General features: G+C 47.5%; 1 protein-coding gene across 2 annotated transcripts; it reads left to right on the plus strand.

Moving 5' to 3' along the window:
- Window positions 1-27,290, plus strand: DSC2 (desmocollin 2). 2 transcript variants are annotated; one of them, XM_084887546.1, is made up of 17 exons: window positions 1-331; window positions 8,459-8,543; window positions 9,375-9,574; window positions 10,451-10,570; window positions 11,604-11,759; window positions 13,262-13,406; window positions 15,131-15,297; window positions 17,889-18,023; window positions 18,235-18,420; window positions 19,206-19,462; window positions 19,563-19,705; window positions 20,936-21,163; window positions 22,690-22,926; window positions 23,523-23,647; window positions 25,450-25,686; window positions 26,436-26,481; window positions 26,565-26,693. In XM_084887546.1, the coding sequence occupies exons 1-16, from the start codon at window positions 278-280 to the stop codon at window positions 26,469-26,471; spliced, it is 2,511 nt and encodes an 836-aa protein (XP_084743672.1). In that variant the 5' UTR covers window positions 1-277; the 3' UTR covers window positions 26,472-26,481; window positions 26,565-26,693. The 2 variants fall into 2 exon arrangements, with proteins under 2 accessions (XP_084743672.1, XP_084743671.1); XM_084887545.1 differs by lacking the exon at window positions 26,436-26,481 and having other exon boundaries at window positions 26,565-27,290.
- Window positions 27,291-27,936: the final 646 nt, after the last annotated feature.

Consider the following 27,936-nt stretch of genomic DNA (forward strand, 5'->3'; position numbering starts at 1 on the left):
GAGCCGGGCAGGGGCGAGGCCGGCGGGGACCCACCTGGATCTCCGAGGCTGGACTGGGCACGGAGGCGGGGCCGCCACCACCGGGGCCGCGTCCGGAGCCCCACCCCGGGCGGCGGTAAAGCCCCGGGACTCCAGGCCCGCGCCCCAGAGGCCCCAGAGGAAGTCTGCGCCCCGATCGCTCCGCCGCCGCCTGCGCCCCGCCGGCCGTGCACCCCCCGGACCCCGGACCCCGGACCCCGGACCCCGGACCCCGGACCCCGTGCCGCCCGCAGCGCCCATGACGGCCGCCCCCGCCCCGCGCGGAGCCCCCCGGCTGCTGCTGGCCCTGGCGGTGAGTGTGGCCCCACCCGCTCCATCGGTCCCGGGGCGCGGGGCTCCGATCCCATCCCGGGCGCGGGGCTCCGATCCCATCCCGGGCGCGGGGCTCCGATCCCATCCCGGGCGCGGGGCGGGGACCGGGGAGCGCGGCCGCGGGGAGGGCAGCGGGCCGGGCGGGAGGCGGTGACCCCGCCGCGATCCCGGAGCGGAGGCGGCTCCGCGATGCGATCAGCGATCAGCGGGCACCGGGCCCGCGGGGAGCAGGGAGCGTGGCCTCCGGCGGAGCCCGGCCGCCCCGCCCGCCGCCCGCCGCCTCCGCGCGGGCCGGGCCCGGGGTGAGGGGGGCGGGCGCCGGGAGGAGCGGGGGCAGGTGCGCGGGGTCTGGACCCCGGCCGCCCCGCTCCGCCCCGGGGCGCGCTCCGGAGCCGACGTTTCCGTTCCCATTTCCATTTCCCTTTCCCCTTTCTGGTCCCCGGGGTGACCTCCGCCTTCGGGTTGGAGAAAAGACCCCAGATCCCGCTCCCGGGGCACCGGTGCCCCCGCTCCGCCCGCCCGGCCCGCCCAGCCCGGAGGAGGGTGCCCTCGGGGAGGAGGGCGCCCCGCGGGGAGGAGGGTGCCCGCCCGGAGGAGGGTGCCCCGCGGGGAGGAGGGTGCCCGCGGGGAGGAGGGTGCCCGCGGGGAGGAGGGTGCCCGCGGGGAGGAGGGCGCCCGCCCGGAGGAGGCTCCCCACGGGCTGAGCGCCTGGGGCTCCTAGGGGGAGAAGGGGGAGGAGGGAAAAGAGGGGGAGGAGGGGGAGGAGGGGGAGGAGGGGAAGGAGGAGGGCTGGGTGCACGGGGTGCAGCAGGCCTGGGGCCGGGAGGAGAAGCGCTAACCAGGCCCCTGGGGGAGGCGCTCCTCCGGGCTCCTCGGAGGCTCTGGCTTTGGTCTGAAGTCAAACCCAATGAATGGCAGACGGACCCTGGGAAGGTTGGAGGGAACTGGGGGCTGAAATACTGGGGCGGCCACCGCTCTCACTTTACAGAGAATCCCTCAGACTGTTAGGTGCTGAGATAGTGGTTGTTACTATGGGAAGGTCTTTAGAAGTTGTTACTAAGTCTATATTAGTTGTTACTAAGGGATTTTCCTCACCCCCATGGACCCCAAACCCTTCCCTGAACTCCTGGGTCCTTGTTCGTTTGTTTTGTTTTGTTTTGTTTTGTTTTGTTTTAAGGAAAAGGGATGGTTAGTCACTGGCAATAAATAGCATCGCCTTGTATGTGCCCCCACACAGAGCTGTCTGCATGCATCTCAGAGCCTTTTAGAAGAAAATGTGCGGTGAATAGATACATGGAATAACACCCATGTGGGTCCACTTAGCTTCACAGCAGGATAGACCAGAGGTGGGGTGGGTGGGGAGAGGGCAGGGGCCTGGGTGCCCCTCATTCACTGCCCTCTGGGGGAGCAAGGCCTGGGGTGGGGCCCTAAGTGGACCCAGGTCAAGCGGACCCAGGTCCTGGGCATCTGCAGAGCCAGGCCTCAGTGGCGGCCGTGGCTGTGGGCCCCGTGGGGAAGGTGCACAGAGGCTATTGGAGTCGGAGACATTATTCAATAAGCGTGACTCTGGACGCCCTTGACATTTCACGATCAAGAAATCCTTCCCCATTCCACCCTCTCCCCCTTCAACTCTGGCTGCTGCCCAAACACCATGGCGCTTCTCTCTCAAACCATCAGGTGGTTCATTGCCAAGTCCAGTCACTCCTCGCACAGCTCCGCCTTGGAGATGGGGCCTTGATTCTTGAAACGCACTGGTCTCTTCCCGGCCACTCAGAATCAGACCCCCATTCTGGGTCTTGTCCCTAAGACGTCCCACAGGTGCCTCCGTAGACCACATGTATGTTGTTAGCGTGGGTATCTCCACCGAACAGCAGGCCTTTAGTACGATGGCGGCACGCCTTATCCCCCAGACAATGCTGCTTTCCTCCTGGTGGCCTGTGTTTCAAACACCTCGTTTTTCTTTCCCCGCTGTTCCCCTCCTTCCATCCATCTTTCGGTCCCTTTAAACCCACATCCAGAAGTGTCTCCTGGTGCCTTTCCCTCTCACCATCACCTCGGCTCCTTCTCTTTGCCTTTGCACATAACGCCACGATGAATAAACCTTCACAGACGTTATCTCCTCTGTGGGGAGTGGAGCATGTTCATGGGATGGTTACTAGAAATGGGATTGCCAGATAACAGTATGAGCGACTTTGTACTTCTCACAGGTGTCTCCAGCTCCCTCTCCCCTCCAGGGAGGTTGTAGATGACTAGCCAGGAAGCTATTTTATAGCATATCATATCAGTGAGGAGATATATACACAGTACACCACACTGTGTGGAGGTGGCCTGAGGCCACAGGTCTTAATCTAGGCAGGCATCTGCCAAAAAGATAAAGCTGAATCCATAACTCATGCAGGGCACCGAGAAAATTCCAAACAGATGAGGGATATAATTATAACACATCTACCATACAGATATCAGAAGAAAACAGAAAGGATTTCTACTGAAATCTGGAGTAGGAATTTATGGCTCGGACTTCAAAAGCCATGTATTAAAATTGAGAAAATCAATTCCATTAAGACACACAGACACCAACACTTGTCCATGGCAGTCCACTATGCCAATGTCAGAGGCAACTGACAGGGTGGAGAAACACATTTCACGTCACATCTTAAAGGTTTAACGTAATGTATCGAGTGCTCTTCTGAACCAAGAACATGGACATGGAAAATTCCTATAAAGTAACAAAAATGGCCCATAAAAATGTCTCAATCTCATTCATAAGAAGAAAAGGTGACGTATAGTGAATCTCTTCTGATTTGGCCCACCTCCAGAAGTTTGACAGCTTGCTGTGTAGGCAACAATGTGAAGAAATTGAAAGTCCCCTGGCTGTTGAATGGGACAAAAATTGCTGCCTTTATGGACTGTAGACATGCAAAACTGAAGGTGTTTTACTTCTCCCTTTCCAGATCGGATGCATTGAATACCTTTCAGTTCTTCATATACGAATATCACATTATTTTTAATTTTTGAGACTGTAGGATCTTTTAATATGTGCTGAGGCTAATATCCTTCCGTTGCTTTTCTTTTTCATAATTTTCCTGTCTGTTCCTAATTATTGGTATTTTCTTATGGCCTTTGAAATTATCTTGTCTAGTTCCAAATATATATATACTGTTGGGATTTTTATTAGGACGATGAAATTTATAACAGTGAAAACCGATAAGTTTATGTTGTTTATTTTCCTTTTCCAAATAAAGATGTATCTGTTGCAAGTCCACTTCTGTGCCCTTGGGAAATATTTTCAGATTTTCCTCAAGTAGGTTTTCCATGTTTCTTATTAAATTTATCCCTAGGATTCTATTTTATTGCTTTTGGAAATGGTTTATTCTCTTCCATTATATTTACTTAGCTGGTTTTATTTATGTGAATGAATACTGATGGCTTCCTTATTTTAATTGTTATGGCTGCTCCTTTACTGAAATCCTCTTATTGTTCATGGGAATTCATTGGTTGGTTTACTGGGGTTTTCCAAGGTAATAGTCATATAAAATGCAAATAGAGATTTCCTCTTTTACTTCTTCCTTTCCAATTCCTATGCCATCCCCTATCTTCCTCTTGCCTGATGTACTTTAACTAGAGGCCCTGGGTACAGATTCATGCTCCTGGAAAGGAACTGTGAGTCACGAGGCTGCAGCAGGCACAGGGGCAGGTCTCAGCCCATCCTCCATGCCCCTTCCTGGCCCTTCTCGCCGTGGCTCCCAGTCCCCGGTCTTCTGGCAGCCTCACTCCCGCCACTGCCACTCCCACATGCTGATGGCACCAGCCTGGCTCACACCCACTGATGGCACGAAGCAATTCGGGCTGGCGCCAGCAGTAGGTACAAGCAGGGCCGGTGCTGTCAGTGGGTGTGAGTGGCGGCTGCTGCCCTGATCGCCCCTCAGGAGCAGGGGGGAGGTGGAGAAGCCCTCATGGGCGATTGGGGCCAGCAGCCGCCACCCGCACCTGCTGACAGCACTGAGTGATTGGGACCAGCACCCACTGCCGGCAGCAGGTGCAAATGCCCAGTAGGACCCCAGTGCACTGGAACAAAGAATTTTCAGTAACCACCAGAGGCTCGCCCTGATGACAGCGACCAGTGCCCTGCCTTGGTCTGATGCCCCCCGCTCACCTGCTCTACCATCCCACTGTGGCTGATGACTTTCATGTTCTGTGCTCTGCTGCCTGCTGCCGACGCCTGCCATGGTCTGTGCATTCCCCCCTGGTGGTCAGTGCATGCATAGTGACTAGTTGTCTGGTTGTCTTGTTGTTCTGCCATTCGGCCTATTTGCATATTCAGGTTTTAAATATATAGATGTAACATTAATGGTATACAATGGTCTTCAAAAGTCTGTTTTGTGGCTGAGTTTAGTGTGGCTGCCATTTGTGCTTTCCTATTTATGCTGTGATTATAATCTCTCTATATAAAAGCCTAAATGAACATTACGACCAGATGACCGACCAGAACGACAGGTAGACCAGTTGCTATGACATGCACTGACCACCAGGGGGCAGATGCTCAACACAGGAGCTCCCCCTGGTGGTCAGTGGGCTCCCACAGCCCCTTCCCTAGCCAGCAAACCTCATGTCCCTCCCCCTATCCAGAGGCCCGATCCTACATGAGGTTTCGAGACCTCGTGACTCCTGGCATGAGGTTCCTAGACCAAGCCAGTGACAGGAGTGTGTAAACCAGACCCCTGCAAGGGTCACTTTACCTCCAGCTCACCTCTCCGATGAAGGCTTTGTGTTTGGGCCCAGGCTAATGTGGGCGACACTTGTCTTATTTCTAAGGTGGACCATGTTTTGCTTTCACTCTTTTCCAGGGAATTAAAAAAAAAAAGTCAAATCTTTTCAGATCAGAAGTCATATCTAGTTACCACTCCATGTCCCTCCTTTGCCCTGTCTTTGCCTAAAGACATTTATTTCTTGCTAAATGCTTTAGGATGTCTCCGAAACAACGTATCCGTCATTTTCATTTTTGGCATGGGGGGTTTGTCTGACTGTCCTGGCTGCCTTTATTGGAAATGAAAATGGTTTCCCGGTTCCAATCCTCACCCAGGTCAGACTTACTTAGTCCAATGGGGAGGTTCTTATGTAATTTATCTGCTTAAAACCAGTCTTTGTCTGAGTCTCTATAGGAAATAAGACCCATGTGCTTGGCTAATGCTTTCAGGACCTGTCCACACCCACTTGCCTGAATACATTTTAAACGTCTGTTCTCTCATGCTGTATGCATTGGCTCTTCCAGATTTTCATGTTCAGGTCTGTGTTGTCTCTGAGCCTCTACACATGCCATTCCTCTGCCTGGAACATACAAACCCTGCTCCTTGTTGGCATGGATAACCATGCCGCCACTCTTCAGTGACATCACCGGGCTCTGACCCGGGGCTAGTGTCCCCGCTCTCCCATGGTGCCCTGTGCTTCCCTGTCACAGCCCTTTCCCTGCTTCACTGAAACTGCAGATATGCCTTGCCCTTGACTCGCGTGTTTTGTGAGGATCATGTTTATTGCTCTGTGTCTGATGCATGGTAGGCATTCCTAAATATTTGCTGAATACATCGATGAATGGGTGTACAGGACACTTATCCAAAGTATTTTCTTCATTCATTCTTCCCTTTGCCCCCGTTTTTACGTAGTCCAGGTGACCATCCTCCCTCTCTTAGAATCCTGCGATAGCGTCCGAACTGGTCTCCGTGCTTCCATCTTTGCTTCTCTGTAGCCCATTGTCACATAGCCACCGGAATGAGTCTGTGCAAATGAAGGATGATTTTGTGTAAATACTTGCCGGAATAGGCCTCTGCAGCTCCTACTCCTGATGCTGCTCCTCTCTGCTCTCAGTGAAGCCTGCACTCCTTCGTGGGGCCTTTTAGACCCTGTGTGATGTGCCCTGTCTTTAATATCGTCTCCTGTCACTCTTCCCGCACTGTGGGCTACTACGAGTGCCTCTGTTTTGTCCCCATAAAACTCAACCAGTTCCTTCCAGGACACCTGCTCTGCTGTGTCCGCGCAAAAGGCTCTTCCATTGCTGCACTGGTTGGTTTGCTTCCTCATTTCATTCACGCGTAGGGTCCTTCCGTTGTCGCTCTCCATGTCTTGTTTTGCTCCTTACGTTTATATCTTGGCCTCATGTGACCTTTGTGCATTTGTGTATTAACCTGTGGAGTGTCATTATGATGTCACCTCCATGAGGTCAAGGACTTTGCCTTGTTCATTGCTGTAGCCTTTGAACTCTGCCCAGCAGCTGGCAAGCAGCCCCTGAAGGTTGGTTGAAGGAGACAGTGGATGCTTCTTGCAATCCCCTGAGCGGGAGCCCTCAGCCATCGGCCTGCACCCCGGTTCTCTCTGGACTGTGCGGCCGGGACAATTCCGCCCATATTCTAACTCCCAGCCCCAACACGCTCTTCCTGGTGTCTGTCCCCAGTTTCAAGTGAAATATAGTTCTGTGTTACCTGATTCTTCACATGTCATTAAAATTAGATAAAGATTCTTCAATGTGTGTTGGAAGTAAAATTTTTTTAAAATATATTTTTATTGATTTCAGAGAGGAAGGGAGAGGGAGTGAGAGATAGAAACACCAAGGATGAGAGAGAGTCATTGATTGGCTGCCTCCTGCACGCCCCTTACTGGGGATCCAGTCCTCCACACAGGCAGGTGCCCTGACCGGAAATGGAACTGTAAACTTCTGGTTCCTAGGTTGTTGCTCAACCACTGAGCCACACCTGCCCGGCAGAAGTAAAATTTTTATTCAAATTTTGCTGATTTTAATTTATGTTTATAGACTTTATAAGTAATGCTGTAAATGTTACTTTCACTTATCTTGCATTTGGTCAAACTATAGAAGAAAAACTGCGTTTTTCAGAAGCATCCATTGTAAAATCTCAGAGAAAATGTCATTAAGTTGCAGTGTGTTCAAATATACATTATATTGGAATTGGTTGGTTCACCATAAATCACTAACTCATTAAAAATTTTTTTAAGTGAAATATTTTCTAAAATGACCTTAACTCTCCTTTATGAGAAGATGGACTTTCAAAATAAGTTAGTTTTTCAAGGGTGTTTTACATGGAAATGGGCCACCCCCAGGGCAGTGAGTCAGTGCTCCTCTTTAAAAGCACTGCTTTTTTGTTTTTTGTTTAATACATTATTATTGATTTCAGGGAGGAAGGGAGAGGGAGAGAGAGAGAGAGAAACATCAATGGTGAGAGAAAAACATTGACTAGCTGCCTCCTGCATGGCCCCTACTGGGGATCAAGCCCACAACCCAGACATGCACCCTTGACCGGAATCAAACCCAGTACCTTTCAGTGCACAGGCCTATGCTCTAGCCACTGAGCAACACCAGCTAGGGCGAAGCACTGGGGTTTTATTTAGGCTGTTTTATTTGATTTGGTACCACAGCTCAATTAGGAAATTGGCAATTAATAGAAACATTTTGCTGGCTCATTAATTTGTTTTTGTTTCTCTTTCCTATTTACACACCTGTGCTGCCTTCCTAATGGTTTCAGTGCTTGCTTGCTTGCATAGGCTGTCTTTGGTTCCTCAGTATACCACTGAGTTTGGGAAATTATTACTAACTTTATTTTATAGGATAGGACAGTGGTCGGTAAACTGCAGCTCATGAGCCACATGAGGCTCTTTGGCCCCTTGAGTGTGGCTCTTCCACAAAATACCACGTGCGGGCGTGCATGTACAATGCAATTGAAACTTCGTGGCCCATGCGCAGAAGTCAGTTTTCGGCTCTCAAAAGAAATTTCAATCGTTGTACTGTTGATATTTAGCTCTGTTGGCTAATGAGTTTGCCGACCACTGGGATAGGAGACAAAGCCCAAGATGGGAGGGATTCTCTGAGTGTACATTCTCTGTGAAGGAGTGAGCAAAATACATTATTATTGATTTCAGGGAGGAAGGGATTGTTTTCCGATGTTTTACTCCAGTGTAATTATGACCTTATTTTGTTAATTATATAAACTGATTTATAATTGTGCAAATTTATAATTTATATAAACATATATATATATATATATATATATATATATATTATATGCATTAAAAGTATTTTTAACTCAAATGTTGTATTGATTTTTAGATCTTCACATATGCCTGTGATGCTTGCAAAACAGTGACACTCCATGTTCCCTCCCAACTGGATGCTGGGAAATTCGTGGGTAGAGGTAAGACACTGCCCAAGTAGGTAGAAGTCTCATTTGTACAATCTTGTAAAGTGAGTGTAACTTTCAGAAGAATAACTGTGTTGGAACCAAGAGTTAGAACTAATATAGCACATTATCATTTATAATGCTTATGGTATAATTCCAATGAAAGGAATATATTTTTTTATTTAAAAACATGATTATATGAAATAGATAAACTGTTTACTTTGAGTAATAAAAATTATTAATATTTGCATTAATTGAAGGAGATGGTATATGTGTTAAAATGGTTCTATGAAATTGAGAAATTGTATTGAAACTATTTCCTAAGTTTAATGGTATTGTTTTTGGATTTTTGTCCTAAAACATTTTGGCATCTATTGACACTGATTTTCACATATTGTTTTTCAGTAATAAATTTTTTATATAACTCAACTGTATAAGAAAAAAAAAATCAGACCAATGAGAACACAGAATATGATGACCATTTACTAATAGACACAAAGAGTTCAACACGAATACCTTAATTCAATAACTGCTGATTTTAATTCTCTAGATTCTACTTATTTCACGTAATAAAAAAGCTTTTTTTGGTGTTAATTTAAATGTTCAAACAATGGGGTTTACATGCTTTTATATCAAGACAAACAGTGTATGTGTTAGCAGTGATGTGTGTGCTAATTTGTGTTTAGCACAACTTAGTTAACCAGAGTTTTGCATGTTCTTTTAAAAACAAAACGTTTAAAGTGTCAGTGTAGTTAGTTTTCCGTTGTTGCCCCCATGCGCACGTTGCTGCTAACACCACGCGTTAGCGTGTCCCCTCACCCGGCCGCCCTGCCCGCTGTGTTGCAGTGAACCTGGAGGAGTGCTTGCAGTCCGCCCAGCGAATCCACTCCAGTGACGCCGATTTCCGGGTCTCAGAAGACGGATCCGTCTACACGGCCAGTGCTGTTCTCTTTTCCTCCGCGAAGAGACATTTCACCATCTCCCTCTCCAACGCGCAGGAGCACGGAGACAAGAAAATACAGGTCCTTTTGGAGCATCAGACACAGGTACCGGACTCCAGAGGGAGGCGGAGGGAGGGAGTCCTTCAGGTCGCCCATTTCCGGGAACATGTGCAGTCAGAGCAGCGGAGGGACAGTGTGGCTGCCAAGGACGAAGCCCATGACACAATGGGTCCGCATTCCCACAGGAAAGGACTGTGCGCAGGGTCGGGAGGGGCAGTGATTTGGGACAGCCGAGAGCTGAGCTGAGCTATGACATAGGAGTGTGAGATCAGACACGAAAGAGCACTTTCTGCCCTCTCCGTAGAATCGATTTTAAAAGACGAGAGTTGGAACTGTATCTGGAGGCCTCTCGGGGCCTTAGACGGCATGGTCTTGAGGGTTAGGAAGGAGACGGCTACCAGGTTGTGGTTTGGACCTGACCTGTGCCTCTGACATGGTGAGGCCCAACTCGCAGTGCCTCCTGTCCAGCCCGGGCCGCTCTCCCTCAGCAGCTGGAGTTGTCACCGGTCTCCCCTCTCTCTGACCGCTCTCCCTGGCTCCTGGCTCTCCCTCCTGCTGGGGAGGGGAAGAAGTTCACACTGAGCCAAAGGGCACACAGCCCGCTCCCTCTCTCGGCGACCTCTCCCTCCATGGATTTGCAGGACAGGATGGCGAGAGTGATTTATTTCTCAGTGTTGCCTCTCCGCTGACAGTCCCATCTCTCTCCTTTCCATCCGCCCATCCCGTTATTTTCCCCAGAGGGCTGCTGCGTTGTTGCTTCATGATCGTGTTGTGGGGGTGATGTTTCACTTTATTTTCAGGCACAGCCCCGGTCACACACGTCCCCGCTGTCCCTAGGAGGGCAGAGAGATGCGTCATCAGCACTCCTGTGCTTGGGAGTGAAACGGCCTTGACTTTCTCCTCTATTTTCTCTAAATCCAGGCACTGCAGCCAAGCCACCCCGAGGAGAAGGTGCTGAGGCGGGCCAAGAGAAGGTGGGCTCCGATCCCGTGCTCGATGATGGAGAACTCGCTGGGGCCCTTCCCAATGTTCCTTCAGCAGGTAGGGTCCCTCCTTCCTGCTGGGCAGGGCTGTGCTTGCCACCGTGTTTTAAGTTTAGACAGTGAGTATTTAACACATAATGGCGTGTGACAGATGAATGAATAGGTATGTATATCAGGTGTTTAAATATATGGGGATAAATATGTGTCTTTATACATACATGTACTGTTTGCAGTTTTAGTCGTGCAGCAGCCATCATTAAAACTGTGAAGTCCAGTTAAGACTTTCAGACACATGGTTCCCTAAGGGATTTTCCCATCAACAAGGGGATCGACAAGAGGTGTGGTCTAGAACACTCCCAAACATCTCTGGTAGGGGGGGAAAAAAAAAAAAAGGTGAATATTGCTTGTTGAGAAAAGGCCAAATGCTGTGAAGGAAAAACACATACCCCTTCCTACTGCTTATCCCCAGATCCACTGCTTCCTCCACTGGATCCACTTTCTCTCTTTCTCTCTTTCTCTCTTTCTCCCTCTCCCTCTCTCTCTCCCTCTTTCTCTCTCTCTCTCTCTCTCTCTCTCTCTCTCTCTCTCTCTCTCTCTCCCTCCCTCCCTCCCTCCCTCCCTCCCTCCCTCCCTCCCTCTCCCTCTCTCTCTCTCTCTCTCTCTCTCTCTCTCTCTCTCTCTCTCTCTCTCTCTCTCTCTCTCTCTCCTTCCCTTCCACTGTCTCTAAAAATAAATGGAAAAGATATCTGCAAGTGAAGATTAACAACAGCAAGGAGAAGCAGCAAGATAATTTTTCATGCTCAGGATACTTTCTAAGAAAGGCAAAGTTGTAGATGTTTCACCCCCCATTTCCCTTAGTTATTCTGGAAAAGTTAGATGCTACTATGTTGTTTTCTTCACGCTTTGCTCTTGAAATTTCTCAGTTATCAGATGTCCTTATTATCTTTTGCTTTTCATTCTTACATCATAATAGAGAACAGTTAGCAATTTCAGTAAAAGTGGCAACTTTTACAACATGATTGTATAAATATATAGATGAAGATTTTGCTGAAATAAAATGCTGTATCGCGTATCTAATATCTGCCTTCTAGGTCCAATCGGACACATCCAACACGTACACCATATACTATTCCATCAGCGGACCCGGCGTGGACAAGGTGCCTCTGAACCTGTTCTATGTGGAGCGGAACACCGGGAACCTATTCTGTACGGGGCCTGTGGACCGCGAGCAGTACGAGTCCTTTGAGGTAAGCCGAACGTGGGCCTGTTGTCTCAGTGACCATTAAACTGGTCCATTTTGTTTCTCTATTCGTTTACCCTTTCTATCTTCTGAGTTTATCATTGAGGCATCCGATAGTGCAGGCTTGGCTTGAGACAAAAAGAATTTCATGGATTCTCTTAGAGAGTTCTTGGTGTCATAGTTTTACTGTTTTTGTTGTTTGTTTTTCAAAAAGAAAAAGGAGCCGAAACCGGTTTGGCTCAATGGATAGAGCGTCGGCTTGGGGACTGAAGGGACCCAGGTTCGATTCCGGTCAAGGGCATGTACCTTGGTTGCTGGCATATCCCCAGTAGGGGGTGTGCAAGAGGCAGCTGATCGATGACTCTCTCTCATCGATGTTTCTAGCTCTCTATCTCTCTCCCTTCCTCTCTGTACAAAATCAATAAAATATATTTAAAAAAAAGAAAAGAAAGAAAAAAGAAAAAGGAGTACCACTTCAAAAACAGTCATTGAGGTGACAGAAAAGCTCTGTGAGCCTCTTTCTGCGGGGGAGAGAGAGGTGGGAGGTGAGTGAAGTTTAGAATTGGGCTCCGGACTTTTGCAATGGGAGAAAATTAACTTGTGGTGAGCAAGGAAGGACTACGGACAGATTAGTCAGTCATTTCATCATCTGGGTGAGCTCCCTTGGAGGAATGAGAGGTAATAATGTAAGAATTTAACTTAATGTATTGATTTTCCAGCAGGATCTGGTCATTAGCTTGAATAAATTTTAATTAGTTTATATCTATTTTTACTAGTTAATTATTCACTAGTAGACCAAATTAACTGAACAGGCATTTATACTTTGAATTAAATATTTAGGGATACAATTGCTACAGTATGGCCTTCTAAACACCTGTGTTGTTCTGTTCTTTCTATGATCGTTGTCGTGAGAAGAACGTGCGTTGAAATTCATATTATAAAATCAAGAGAAATAAAGTGTATTGTCCACACAGCTTATAGCCATTCATTTGTTCTATTTGACATGCCCCCTTTTTTAAATAAAAAAGTTTATATGAAGACAGTTATCTAAATATAACCATCAATATGCCTAAAACCAAAATTAGTAGAAAATAAGGTAATATCTAAGTTAACAGCACATGGGAAATTTGGAGTCCTAAAGATTCAAAGTTGAAAAAGATCCAGAAAATTGTATTTAAAATTAATGCACCTAAAACTTAAACAAAACAAAACATAATCTTTGTTAAGACTGTTTGGGGGAAATAATATTAATAAAAACCATTATACTCTTGTACAGCAATAGTGAGGAAACCAGAATTATCTGTTATTACAATTTAAACATAGAGTGCTAGGCTACGTCATGATATCAACCGCCTTTTGTGGCCTTAAGGGTATGTTCATGTCCAGATATAATAACAAGTGGTAAGCCTCACACTGCAGTGCTGAACAGTGTCCAACTTACAGCCAACACTAGTGTGAACCATATTTTGATGGATTATTTTTGCTCTTCTTCTTTTACTCTCTTCACAGTTAGTGGCCTTCGCAGCAACTCCAGATGGCTACCACCCAGAATTCCCGCTTCCATTGAAAATCAAAATTGAGGATGAAAATGATAATTACCCCATTTTTACAAATTCAACGTACATATTTACAGTTGCTGAACATTCCAGAGTTGGTGAGTACCCACCCACTTTGACAATGTTTGGCAGCTTGGTGTGTCAATTCCAAAGTTCAGTTTTCCCCTTGTTGGGAGGCAGTGTGTCCTACTGGTAGGGAAGAGGGACTTCTCCTCAGGCTGCTCGGGGTGCGACTCTCTCTGCCTTTCACTAGCTCGCTGTGTGCTGGGACCCTGGGCAATTGCTAAAATGTTGACAAGTCTTGGTTTCCTTGTCTGTAACAGGGGATATCAATATGCAGGTTTGTCATGTAGATTAATCCCATCTAATAAAAGAGTGATATGCAAATTGACCATCATGCCAATACACAAGATGGCCACTCCCATGTGGTCAAAGATGGCTGCCCCCATGTGGACACAAGATGGCTGCCACAAGATGGCCTGCACGGGAGTGCAGATGGGGGTGATCAGGCCTGAATAGAAGGGCAGGTAGGGGTGATAAGGCTAACAGAGGAGGGCTGGTGGGGGTGACCAGGCCTGAAGGGGAGGGCAGTTAGGGGTGATCAGGCCAGCAGGGGAGGGCAGTTAGGAGCAATATGACTGGCAGGAGAGCAGTTTGGAGTTGATCAGTCTGAGAGGGGAGTGGTTAGGGGGTGATCAGGCTGGTAGGCAGGTGAGTGGTTGGGAGCCAGCAGTCTTGGATTGGAGAGGGTGCAGACTGGTCTGAGGGACACACACACACACACACACACACACACGTGCACAAATTTTGTGCACCGGGCCTCTAGTTGGAGCGTTATACACATGGAATGCCAAGCACAGTGTCCGAAAAGTAGGAATTCCTCCATAAATGTTACTTTGCCTTCTGGTGTAACTAACATTGCCAGGGAAGATGTGGAATCAGAATGGATAGGGGACAGTTTGGCTTGAAGAAGAATGTGTGAAATTAAAGAATCCTGTTAAGAGAAAGTACACCAAAAATAGTAAAAATCTTAGCCTTGATGGGATCTACTGATGTTCTATAGTGATTAAATGATTGACACTATTCTGGGCACAATCCTAAAGGTCATTGATAATAATAGAGATACTTTCTCATCTTGTGGGAATGGACCATGCTAGCTGGAAGAATGCAGTCTTTGAGTCTTCCTCTAGAAAGATCCAACTAAACCGAGAATTTTCAGAGAAAATGGACCTGTATGATCAATTTAAGAACAAGCTTACAGATAGAAAAAAGACTAAAGAATAATTAAAACTCTTCAGTCTAGAAATACAAAGATCATGAAGGAATAGTGTCAACATTTATAAAATTATTCATTGAATGCAGTAAATATGGATATGGTCACTGAATTCCAAAATGTTAGGCCACTGGGATACTGAAACGGAAGGGATGCTTCACCTAGAAATCCACAAACTGTTATTATAATAAAAACGATTATTACTCTGATTTATAAGTAAGTGTTCCAAAGCATTTTTGAAGTACATGGAAAGGAATGACATAAAGGGAAAGTTGAGCCCAGCTGGTATGGCTCAGTGGTTGAGCATCGACCTTTGAACCAAGAGGTCACAGTTTGATTCCTGGTCAGGGCACATGGCCAGGTTGGGACTCCATCCCCAGTGTGGGGTGTGCAGAAGGCAGCCGATCAATGGTTCTCTCTCTCTCTCAATGATGTTTCTATTTCTCTTTCCCTCTCCCTTCCTCTCTGGAATCAACAATAATACGTATGTGAAGGGAAAGTTGAGAATGTAAAAGTCTGGGCAGTTACAGAGGCTTTTCCCCTGTGTAGGCACCACCGTGGGACAGGTGTGTGCGACCGACAACGACGAGCCTGGCTCGCTGCACACGATGCTCAAGTACTCCATCGTGCAGCAGCTGCCGGCGGCCCCCACCCTGTTTTTCATGAACCCAACCACAGGCGTGATCACCACCACCACGTCTCAGCTGGACAGAGAGGTAACGCCGACACTCACCACGTGTTGTTCGCCATGTTAGTTCATGGCACCTGTAGTCAATGTGTTTTTGAACGGTATGTCATGAATCCAGTTTTCCAAACATTACCATTTGAAGCATGTTAAACTTCATGGTTGACAAAATGTCTTTCAAATGTACCCATCTGAATAACCACTGATGTCTTTCATCTGAAGACGGTAGCTTTTAAACACAACAGCAGCAGCTAGTTCAGCTCATAAGTCAATCACACGAGCACTTTTCCTTGAGAGGAACCGCCGACTGTGTTACTCAGCAGATGTGCCCCGTTCACACTTCCCATTTCTTCACATGGACTGTGGACTGAAATTTAATAAATTAATCATTTTTTCCCACCGCATCCACAAAGAAATTCCGCAGTGAAATTGGCACTTATTTGTCTTATTATTTATAAATTCATCTATGTTATTGTGAGTATGTGCCAGCGAAGAACACAATATCATTTCCTAGATAAATGCATGAATTCGTGTTATAGCTTTGCATCGTATGCAGAGTTTTCACAGGATTGATGTACTCAGGAAAAGCAGATTGTAAATCAGTCTCTCGAGTAGATTCTTCTGACAGAATCGGCTGAAGACGAACCAAGGAGTCTTGGGGCGGTTTTATCCAGTGGCTCTGGGGCCATTTCAGGCTCCCAGATTCCAGCTTCCCTCTGCTGCCTTCCGCCCTGGAAGGCCTTTGAACCCCGGAGGACAGCACAATTCTCATTTAGGCCCACAACACTGCATGTCTTCTCTTATCAACCATCTGGTTATTTCCAATAAGGCTTAGTTCACTACGAATAAAATGTATATTTCCTCCTGGAAGTCTACTAGAATGAGGTCTTTAAAATGTTTAATACAATAGGGCTGTTCTTTTCAAGCCAACCTGTGTGATTGGGTATGAGAGAGAAGTAAATCAGAAAAAAAAATTATGTATAAAGAGCATAGAGATTGACAGAAATTTTAGTTTTTAAGGAAATAAATGAAGATAAGGAAGTTTAAGAGTGATAGAATTAAGGGAAGAAGGTGGATATTCTAAATAGAAGGTTAGGATGGTTTTTCACATATTATTTTTTGTCTTACGAAAAGAGGGGAATTATGTAGGAATTATGCATTGTTATCATCTCTCTATATGTAAAAGCAAATATAGAGATACAAATTGTCTGCTTGGGAGTTTGATGGGGAGACCAGGAGCTCGCTTGCTTGCTATGACATGTGCTGACCAACAGGGGGTGGTGCAGAATGAAGGAAGGCCCTGGCTGGCAGCCGGAAGGGCCTGATCGGCCCTTATCCCCAGCCAGGCCTAGGGACCTTACCCGTGCACAGATTTTGTGCACCGATCCTCTAGTTGCTTTATAAAAGAGGAAACCTAGGTAAGGCAGTTGAACCTAATGTTTCAACTGCCTGCGATTACATTTTGTTATTTTGGGAGTTGAGAATAGAACCCAGGTCTTCTCATGTTCAGTCTGGAGGCATTCTTCTCCATGTTTATAATCTATGCCTCAATTACTTACCATAAATAAAACCACCACAAGGAGAAGCACATTTTTAACTAGTGGTAAGCTTTCTGCAATCTCTAATGAATAGAGATTCCTAAGAGCCAGATTCTATTTTCCTTGGAGACAACAAATGACATAGTTCCGACCCCCCTTTTCATGCTAATTTAATGATATTTTTATCAATGTAAATTCTTAAATGTAAGTGTTTAAAATCTCTCTTTTTTACAAAATGATATTCACGTCATCTGGCATGAGTCACTGCTATCTGTTTTTGAACATACAAGAATGTGCTTTGGGTGGGAGATAAAGATTTTGATTGATTAATAGGCAGTGTTAAATGTACTAAGACAGTGGTCGGCAAACTGCGGCTCTTTGGCCCCTTTAGTGTGGCTCTTCCACAAAATTAGGAGAACTCTAATTAAGTTAATAACCATGTACCTACCTGTATAGTTTAAGTTTAAAAAATTTGGCTCTCAAAAGAAATTTCAATTATTATACTGTTGATATTCGGCTTTGTTGACAAATGAGTTTGCTGACCACTGTACTAGGACTATATCTTTTCTTTCCATTGAGTAAATTTAAAACCAATTGATTCCCCCATCTAGGAGTAGCACTTTAAACCTGCGGAAACTGCTCTGCTTTCACGAACTAAGTGAATATTACTAGGGGGAGGGGATTATTCTTCTGCCAGCATTTGAAAGCAATGAACTTTATCAGCATCCCTCTTACATTCTTCAATGCAGGGGTAATGGTAAAGTGTAGAATAAGACTTTGTGTCTAGCCAAAACTGGTTTGGCTCAATGGATAGAGCGTCAGCTTGGGGACTGAAAGGTCCCGGGTTCGATTCCGGTCAAGGGCATGTACCTTGGTTGCGGGCATATCCCCAGTAGGGGGTGTGCAAGAGGCAGTTGATCGATGACTCTCTCATTGATGTTTCTAACTCTCCATTCCTCACTCCATTCCTCACTGTACAAAATCAATAAAATATATTTTTTTAAAATAAAATATTTTAAAAAAAAAAAGACTTCGTGTCTAATGCTGCTTTCGCTCAGCCATTGAATTCTTACGTTCCTTCCAGGTCCTGGACAAATACCAGTTGAATATAAAAGTGCAAGACATGAATGGCCAACATTTTGGCTTGCAGACCACTGCCACCTGCGTCATTCACATCGAAGATGTCAATGACCACCTGCCGACCTTCACACGCTCTTCTGTAAGTACGTGGTCTCCGCGGGAGCCTGGTGTCCGTGGCTGACAAGGCCCATGTACGTCCATGATTTCCAATGGAGGGTCCCCTGATGGCCATGGAGTGGAGTTTAAAACCATGGAAACACAGACCTTCGGAAATGGGAGGCAGGCTCTCATCACACGGTGTTCTGTTTTATGGGAGTGGCTAACTCTTTGTTTTGCTTGTGTTATTTTAGTATGTGGCGTTCGTGGAAGAAAATACAGTGGACGTGGAAATCTTGCGTGTCAGCGTGGAGGATAAGGATTTAATTAACACCGCTAATTGGAGAGCTGTGTATACCATTTTATCGGGCAATGAAAATGGACATTTTAAAATTGTAACGGATCCCAAAACCAATGAAGGGGTGCTGTGTGTGGTTAAGGTAAGAATAAGTTAGCAAATTAGTTGTTCGTGGATTAGGATATGATAGATCAGATTACTAGAGTTAATGAAAAGGAAGGGATTTTGATAAATGTAGGAATAACATAGATATATAGATAAATGTAAATGCTATGTTCTTCATATATAATGGGATGGATATGTCATTTTAGGAGCCTTTTTCTTTCAATGGAGGTATGACATAGCATTGCATCAGTTTTAGGGATACAACAAGATACTTGTATGTGTTGCAAAATGATCACCACAATAAAGTCAAGTTAGTATCTGACACCACACATACAAGAAATTTTTTCCTTATAAATTTTTTCTTGAGGACTTTCAAGATCCATGCTCCTAGCTGCTTTCAAATATGCAGTATGGGATTATTAACTCCAGTCACCATGCTGTTCATGACATCCCCATGATCCCCATGACCTACTGACTTGATAACAGAAATTTGTTCCTTTTGGCCAATCGACTCGATGGCCCATAAATAGCACTTTACATTTCAGAAACAACTCGTATCTCCATAAATCAATTAAAAATTGTGTTCACCTGCAGCTGGGGAGCGGGGTTTTTGTTGGTTTGGTTTGGTTTTACCGGTTTCACCAGACACTGAGTGAGGTGGACTGCCCTCCCCCCCTCATTTCTGGGCACGTGTTTGATAGTCTCCTGACCCTTCCCAGCACCACGCCAACACGGCTCCACATGTAAGGAGTCACACGTGCCCGTTGGCACCGCCCAGCATCCCGTGTCGGGGACTGATCTCCAGCTCTATTGCGTTTGCAGCCGCTGAACTATGAGGAGCGGCAGCAGCTGACCCTGCAAATCTCCGTGGCTAACGAAGCCCCGTACTACCAAGAAACGACCTCCAGGTCGGCCGTGAGCACGGCCACGGTCACGGTGAACGTGAAGAACCAGGACGAGGGCCCCGAGTGCGTCCCCCCGGTGCAGACAGTGCGGATTAAGGAGAACGCGCCCGTGAACACGAAGAGCAGCGGCTACAAAGCCTACAACCCGGACACCAAGGGCAGCAGCGGCATCCGGTTCGTATGGGTCCGAGCTCCTTACGTCTATAACTCACTGGACGCCGGGATCGTCACTTGGCTCATGATACGCTCTGTTATTTTAACTCCTGATGGGCAGGTACAAGAAAATCAATGACCCGAAAGGCTGGATCACGGTGGATGAGAACACGGGATCAATCACCACGTTCAGGAGCTTGGACAGGGAGGCCGAGTCCATCAGGAACGGGCTCTACAACGTCACCATCCTGGCCTCGGACGAAGGTCAGAGCGGTGTTCGCAGGCCGGCCGCGCACAGTTCCCGGCAGCGGGATGCGTTCCCGGTGCATCTCCCCCCCCTCCCCCCGGTGGCACTGACCGTCATGCAGACGTTTGTTGTACCTCTTCACTCCTGTCTGCTTTCTGACAGCACCCTCTGGTTTAGGTGTCAGGATAAAATAACAGTCCCGGAAACGCTTGGAACTTGAGTCACTTTTAAAAGTTGAGTATCCAGCCGAAACCGGTTTGGGTCAGTGGATAGAGCATCGGCCTGCCAACTGGAAGGTCATGGGTTCAGTTCCGGTCAAGGGCATGAACCTTGGTTGTGGGCACATCCCCAGCGGGGAGCGTGCAGGAGGCGGCTGTTTCTCTCTCATCGATGTTTCTATCTCTCCCTTCCTCTCTGTAAAAAATCAATAAAATATATATATTTTTAAAAAAGAAAATAAAAGTTAAGTACCCAGCTCCAATCAGTTTGGCTCAGTGGATAGAGTGTTGGCCTATGGACTAAGGGTCCCAAGTTCAATTCTGGTCAAGGGCAAAAAAGTTAAGTATTCATTAAATATTGAGAAAATGAACTTCAAGTTATGTAGTCCTATCTCTTATAATATTTCATTTGGCAGAAAAATTAATTATTGAGAGAACGTACTTATTGCCCCACTGCAAAATAAAAAACATATATATATATATATATATATATATATATATATATATATATATGTGTGTGTGTATGTATATATATATATATATATATATTTTAATATATTTTTTATTGATTTTGTACAGAGAGGAAGGGAGAGAGATAGAGAGTTAGAAACATCGATGAGAGAGAGTCAACGATCAGCTGCTTCTTGCACATCCCCTACTGGGGATATGCCCGCAACCAAGGTACATGCCCTTGACCGGAATCCAACCCGGGAACTTTCAGTCCCCATGCTGACGCTCTATCCATTGAGCTAAACCGGTTTCGGCAAAAAAAACCCAACCATATATTTTTAAAAGCCCTGTTCGTACTCTCTTCCTTTCTCCTTTTAAAAATTAGTCAAGGCTCACGTCCATAAGAGTTCCCAGGTCTATGGTAGCTGTATAGGGAGTAAATGACAAATCTCGATAGCAGTTACTGTCTGTGCGGCCCGTTTGAAAGGTGCCCGATAAACATTTCAATAAAAATGTCCGTGCGTAATTTCCTGGTGGAAACCCGAACGTTCCGTGCTGTGTTTGTATCGGATCTCACAGTCGGGAGAACGTGCACCGGGACGCTGGGGATCGTCCTGGAGGATGTGAATGACAACGGCCCGGTCATTCTGAGGAAGACGGCGGTGATCTGCAAGCCCACCATGTCCTCCACGGAGATCGTGGCCTTCGACCCCGACGACCCCATAAACGGCCCGCCCTTCACCTTCAGCCTGGAGGAGGACTCCAATCGAGACGCCCGGAGAGCGTGGGGACTGACCACAATTAACGGTACGGACGCCTAGACACGTGGCCCTTTTCGCCAGGAGGGTGTCTGAGATATGTTTTCCTTTTTAGTTTTTGGATTAAATTTCTTGGGGTGACAGTATCTGTTTCCGGTGTGCAATCCTAGTCTGATCTCCTCCCCCATCCTAACATGTCATTACCCTGCTCACCGAGGTGGCAGTGGGAGCCGCCATGAGGAAGGCAGGCTTCTCAGCGGTCATGTGGCAGGAATTGTACCTCCCCAGGGCTCATCTCCAATCCGTCTCCTGCCAGGGTTCCCTTAGGCCAGCGGTTGGCAAACCAAGGCTCTCTGAGCCACATGCGGCTCTTTGACCCCTTGAATGTTCTAGCGCCACTTCTTCTAAACAGACTCGCCCAGGCCGAAAACCCACTTCTGCACATGGGCCACGAAGTGTCCATCCCACTCTACTTGCACGCCCGAATGTGGTATTGTGTGGAAGAGCCACACTCAAGGGGCTGAAGAGCTGCATGTGGCTCGTGAGTCCCAGTTTGCCGACCACAGCCTTAGGTGTTAACGTGGATTCTCACGTTCATTCCCCTCCACATCCACACACCGTAGGGTGGTCTGTGCCATCACTGTGGTCTTCTGCTTGGGGTTCTCCCTGAACTTGGCTCCTCGTCTGTGCCTCTGCTGTTAAGCACAGTCACCGCTCTGCGACAAGGATGGGGAGAATTAAAGGGACCCTCTCCGTGCCCATGGCATCGCTGCCTCTGGCAGCTCCTCACCCTCCCGCAGCCGCTCTGTCTGCTGGCTGTCCCGCCCAGGCCAGATGCCCCGTCTCCCTGGCTCCTCTTTCGGGATGCAGACCAATAAAGCTGAGTGGGGTTTGTGTATAAAACGCCCTGGAAAGATCTTCAATCCCATGCTTTCAGCAATTCCTCCTCAACTTCTCACTGAGGCGAATTAAAAGGAGAAAGGGCCTGAGTAAAGGGAAAGGGAAAACAGATTGGAGGAAGAAAAATAAGGTCGTACAGAAGCCGTAGTGGCAAGTCAAGGCCCTGTGTCTGGAATCGTGTATAAAAGAAACACCACAAATGCTTCTATTAAACTAGAGGCCCAGTGCACGAATCCTGCACCCCAGGGTCTGGTGGGCGGGGGGACTGGCTGGGAGGTTGGTGGGCTGGCCCTGCCCCCTGCTTGAACTCCTGGTCGAGGGGGCAATTTGCATATTACCCTTTCATTAGGTAGGATTTGTCAGAGCTGTGATAAAAACCAATCTCTTAACAAGTCCCCTAGTTAGGAGAGGAAGACGTTATCCATGGACAGATAACTATTATTACAAAAACCAGACCTTTTTAAAGAGGCGACAGAGACAAACATTTACCCGCAGTAGGCTTCCAACCAAGGGCTGTAGGTTAGAACCGTTCGGTCCATTCACATCTGCCATCTCACAGCAGCTGCGCCATCCACCGGGGACACCATGTGCAGGGCATTGTGAGGTCTGTCCCGTCATAGCGACCAAGCCGTGACATGTGGTGACGCTTGGTTTTATTTCCTTGTTTTTTTTCAGATACTGCAGCACGACTTTACAACCAGAACGACGCTCCGTTTGGGCCGTATACGGTCCGCGTCCGAGTCACCGACAGGCACGGCCTGTCCAGCGTCACGCCCTTGAACGTCATCGTGTGTGACTGCATCACCGAGGACGACTGCTCGCTCCGCGGGGTCGCCAGGACCGGCGCCGGGGACTTCCGGCTGGGGAAGTGGGCCATCCTGGCCATCCTGCTGGGCATCGCCCTGCTGTTCTGTGAGTCCTGCTCGCACCCGGATCACAGCTCTTCCAGTAACTCTCCGGGCACGCGGGGAGGGCAGCGCTGTGTCTGTGGCTGTTCCTTCGGCTGATAGCTGGATGCCTATTTAACACGCAGATTTTTAAAAAATATATATTTTATTGATTTTTTACAGAGAGGAAGGGAGAGGGATAGAGAGCTAGAAACATCAATGAGAGAGAAACATCGATCAGCTGCCTCCTGCACACCCCCTACTGGGGATGTGCCCGCAACCAAGGTACATGCCCTTGACCAGAATCGAACCTGGGACCTTTCAGTCCACAGGCCGAAGCTCTACCACTGAGCCAAACCGGTTTCAGCTTAGCGTGCAGATTGAATGCACCAGTGAATGGGCCTGTATTTGTACTTCCGCTGGCATCTCAGCGTAAACAAAACTCAGCCCGGACCACAGCCCGCGGCGGGCCTCTGCCCCGTCTGTCTGCGGGGGCAGGCGTGTCTGTCCTGCACCTGGAGACCGGCCGCCCTGCATGCGTTTCCCGGAAAGCCGCCTCCCGTCCACATCAGACGCCCATGCCTCCCGCCGCGGTGCTCACTCAGGGACTCTCGCCCGCAGGCATCCTCTTCACCCTGGTCTGCGGGGCCACGGGGGCGGCCAAGAAGCCCAAGCCCCTTCCCGACGACCTGACCCAGCAGAACCTCATCGTGTCCAACACCGAGGCCCCCGGCGAAGACAAAGTGGTGAGTGGTTTGTCTTTATTGTTTAATTTAAATACTTCATGGGTTTCGAGAGAGAGAGAAAGGGAGAGGGGGAGAGAGAGAGACAAACAGGGATGTGAGAGCGGGTGGATCGTCTGTCTCCTGCACGCCCCACCCTGGAGATCAGGCCTGCCACTCTGGCGTGTGCCCTAACTGGGAATCCGCCTGGCAACCTTTCAGTGCACAGGACGGCAGGGCCCAACCCACTGAGCAACACTGGCCAGGACTGTCTTTTTTAAATAAATCCAAGGGATAAGTTGGCCTAACCAACGATCGTCATCTTTTTCTGAACAAAGTTCTTTTGAAACCAGGTAACTTGCTGTATAGAAACGTCATCGGTCCCATGGAACATGTAACATGGCATGGATTCGCGTGGCAAGAGGTGGCATTTCCGGTGGCCACACAGCGTTACTCAATAGTAACAGTCCCTGAGCCTGCTAGCATTACTTCCTATTTCAAGTGTTTCATGATTTCAACATTACATATCTATCTATATATATATTGAAACCGCTGTTTGTGTTGTAAAAAGGTTTTGATTAATTATTCACAGGTCATTAGCATAATTATTTTAATCTTATTTTTTGGCAACAGCACTAACCTGACTATAAGCTTTGATCCCCACGGGAAGGACTCCAGTGGAGTCTCTCTGGCTCTCCTGTGGGCTGGGAAGGAGTCTCGGGTCTCGTACATGAAACAGCAAGGCCAGCGAGTGACTGCTGGGCCCCGACTTTGATTTCTCGCCTAATACGTCCATGAGGAACAAGTACATTCCCTGCCAAAGGCATAATCCGTGGTTGGAGCTGGAGAGATTTAGAAAACAAAAGGAGGGTGGTGTCAAGGAGGATGTGGGGGGAGATGAAACTTGGGGTTCTCTCTAACAACACAACGTAGCAAATCAGGGCAAGCTCTGGTGGCCTTCTTTTCCCGGCCGATGTAATTTTATTTATTTAGATTGCCAAGGTTCATGATTGCAGCTAAAATTCTTTTTGTTGTTAATCCTCACCCAAATATATTTTCCATTGATTTTTAGAGAGAGTGGAAGGGAGGGGGGGGAGAGAGAGAGAGAGAGAGAGAGAGAGAGAGAGAGAGAGAGACTTCCATGTGAGAGAGACACATAGAATGGTACCTGCCCACACGTGCCCAGGCCACAGCTAAGATTCCTCTAGGGCCACTTTAGCTCTGTCGTTCTTGTTTTGGTTGAAGGGGAAGCAGCTTTGAAACGGAATGAAAATCCCGGTCCTCGTCTCTGTTTCCCCAGTCTGGTGGCGGGAGTGGCGTAGACTAAGCAGGGGAAGCGTGTGTGAGACACAGTCCCGGCGTCCTGGCTGCAGGCAGGAGGCGCTGGGAGGCTTTAGCAGACGAAGCTGGGCAGCCTTGGACGAAGTGTCTAAGGACAGGACCCCGTCAGCTTTCTGATTTGTCTCAGGGTCCGGGCCGCTCAACCCCTGCATTGTGTGGCTTGCCTCGGACACCACTGAGCCTGTGATTGCAATAGCTGAGCCTCAGGGCTGCCAGGCAGGCTCAGCTCCTGCTCTCAGAGAGCTCACCTCCTGGCACAGAGACTCAGGCCTTATCCGCATGCTTCTTGTTCTTGTTCTTCTTCTTCTTGTTCTTGTTGTTGTTGTTGTTCTTCCTCCTCCTCCTCCTCCTCCTCCTCCTCCTCCTCCTCCTCCTCCTCCTCCTCCTCCTCCTCCTCTTCTTCTTCTTCTTCTTCTTCTTCTTCTTCTTCTTCTTCTTCTTCTTCGTCTCCTCTGTGGCCGCTGACGCAGTCTGTTTTGTTGCAGTATTCCACCAACGGCTTCACCCACACCGCGGGGACAGGGGTCTGTGGCACCATGGGACCCGGGCTGATCCACGGAGGGCAGGAGACCATCGAGATGGTGAAGGGGCACCAGACCTTGGACTCGTGCCGGGGGCAGCATCACGTGCTGGAGGCCTGCGGGCCGGGCCGCGTGGAGGTGGACACCTGCAGAGGTGCCCACTCCGAGTGGCGCAGCTTCACCCAGCCCCGCCTCGGCGAGGTGCGTTTCCCCGAGCCGCCCGCACGCCCACCGATTCCTCCGCAGCTTCCTACATGATTTCGATCCAATGGCCTGACTGAACCTAGTTCTTAACGATTAGTCTAAAGCGGAAAGCTGCTTTCCTTCATTTTGATTTCGTTCTGCCAAGTGGGTCCTGGTTTCACATGTTGCTTGGTTTTTAGTTCTTACCGAAATCATGTGAGATATAATATTTAAATTACCATCCTCACAGCATCGTGTTTATATTTCCCATGTGGGCGCTCGTGGCTTACAAATCAAAAGGGTGATCTCAGACGATCCCAGCCACACTGTCACCAGGCCTCTCTGGAAAGATCTGTTCATACGTCCATTGGGACCATTTAAGACTGTGGTCAGCAAACTGTGACTCTCAAGCCACATGCGGCTCTTTGGCCCCTTGAGTGTGGCTCTTCCACAAAATACCATGACCTGGGCGAGTCTATTTGGAAGAAGTGGTGTTAGAAGAAGTTTAAGTTTAAAAAATGTGGCTCTCCAAAGACATGTCAGTGGTTGTGCTGTTGCTCTTTGGCTCTGTGACTAATGAATTTGCCGACCACTGATTTAAGGGATGCATTTTGCGTGAGCCAACATTTTTAAAGGGAAAGTGAGGGTCCCTTGAAATGAGCTCTTGTATCCTTGTGTCCCCTGGGTGGCTTTTAGAAACATGCTATGTCATGACTGTACAGTGTGATGTGTGATAGAGACCAATCATGTGCATTTCTTACATGTAGGAATCGATTAGAGGACACACTCTGATTAAAAATTAAACAATCGAAGGTAAATCAAAGCCCTTTTTTCACGTTGGTAAGTCTTGGTGTTTAAAAAGCCAATACTAAGAGGCGTTGTGTCCCCCTTGGCAGAAAGTGCAGCTGTGCGACCAGGACGATGGTCAGGGGCACGCCCAGGACTACGTGCTCCCCTACCGCTACGAGGGCCAGGGCTCCGTGGCCGGCTCCGTGGGCTGCTGCAGCGACCGGCAGGAGGAGGACCGCCTGGACTTCCTGGACCACCTGGAGCCCAAATTTAGGACACTCGCAGAAGCATGCGTGAAGAGATGAGTGCATCCGACGCGTCTACCAACACCAGCGGCTGTATCACCTTTTCTGCCTTCCTTTTTTTAAAAATTAAGTTAAAGACCAGGGTTGGGGTTTTTGTTGGTTTTTTGTTTTTTGTTTTGTTTTTCAATAGAGGACACTGTGCTTGAGCTGGGGCTACCCTTTTGTTCTGATGTGATGTCTTGAGGAAAATGCGGTGAGGGAGAGATGCTGTGAGTGAGTGAGTGCACTCATTTCTCAGTTCTTCACGTGGTTTTTCAGTTACTTGTCTTCCACCCCAAGAGACCTACAGAGACAGAAATATTAAGGAAGTCTGTGTTATTGTTTACATGCTGGTGTAACGACAACAGCCAAGTTACAGTGCAATGAACACGAATGTAAGTCTTTATCGTAGGCTAACGTGTTACCTAACAGAAACACTGTGGAGGCCGTGCTTTAACGGGATCTCCTGTTACCTAGTTCATTCATTGTTGTGTGGTGCTGAAGACTGTGGTGCTCCTAACCACTCAAAGGCATATATATATATATATATATATATATATATATATATATATATATATATATACTGCATTATTGGTGTTTTTTCTTCTTACACCAAGACCTTTCTTCACGATGCAAAGGGAGATTCCCAACCAGGCGCTGACTGTTATATTCCGTTTTGGTGGAGTGGAGTTTCTAGGTTGTTTTCTATGTGAAATTTTGCACTGAGTCTGCGTTTGCCTCTGTTTCCTCCTTGTCAGCAAAAGTTAAGTTTAAAAAGTGCTTTAAGAATGTATTTTTATTCTTGCAAAGTTTTGTGTTCTCTCTCTCTCTCTCTCTCTCTCTCTCTCTCTCTCTCTTTCTCTTTCTCTCTTTTTCTCTCTCCTCCTTTCTCCTCCTCTCTTTCTCTCCCTCTCCTCCTCTCTTTTCCATTTCTTTCTCTTTTCCTCCTTTCTCTCTTTCTCTCCTCTTTTTTTTTTAATTATTTCTTGGGTTGGATAATTCAATATATTTTTAAAAGCTATCTCTTTCTTATTCTCTTGTAAAGTGAGTTATTCTGTTTCTGTTTTATGTGAAGACATGCATTCTTAGTTTTCCTTGAAATCAATGTTACGTTGACTTTATTGTTTCAAATATCTTGGTGATTACTTCATTATCTCTTCAACAAAGAACATTTAATTTTGTCTTTGAAATTGTA

Source organism: Pipistrellus hanaki, assembly GCF_964339955.1.
Source record: "Pipistrellus hanaki genome assembly, chromosome: 6".
In the NCBI taxonomy this organism is placed as follows: domain Eukaryota; kingdom Metazoa; phylum Chordata; class Mammalia; order Chiroptera; family Vespertilionidae; genus Pipistrellus; species Pipistrellus hanaki.

Excerpts from the sequence above, each read along its gene's own strand:
- DSC2 (XM_084887545.1), top strand. The coding sequence starts at position 278 with ATGACGGCCGCCCCCGCCCCGCGCGGAGCCCCCCGGCTGCTGCTGGCC. Across the intron at positions 13,407-15,130 it reads TGCTGAACATTCCAGAGTTG|GCACCACCGTGGGACAGGTG; the intron begins GTGAGTACCCAC and ends TCCCCTGTGTAG. Across the intron at positions 19,463-19,562 it reads AAGGGCAGCAGCGGCATCCG|GTACAAGAAAATCAATGACC; the intron begins GTTCGTATGGGT and ends CCTGATGGGCAG.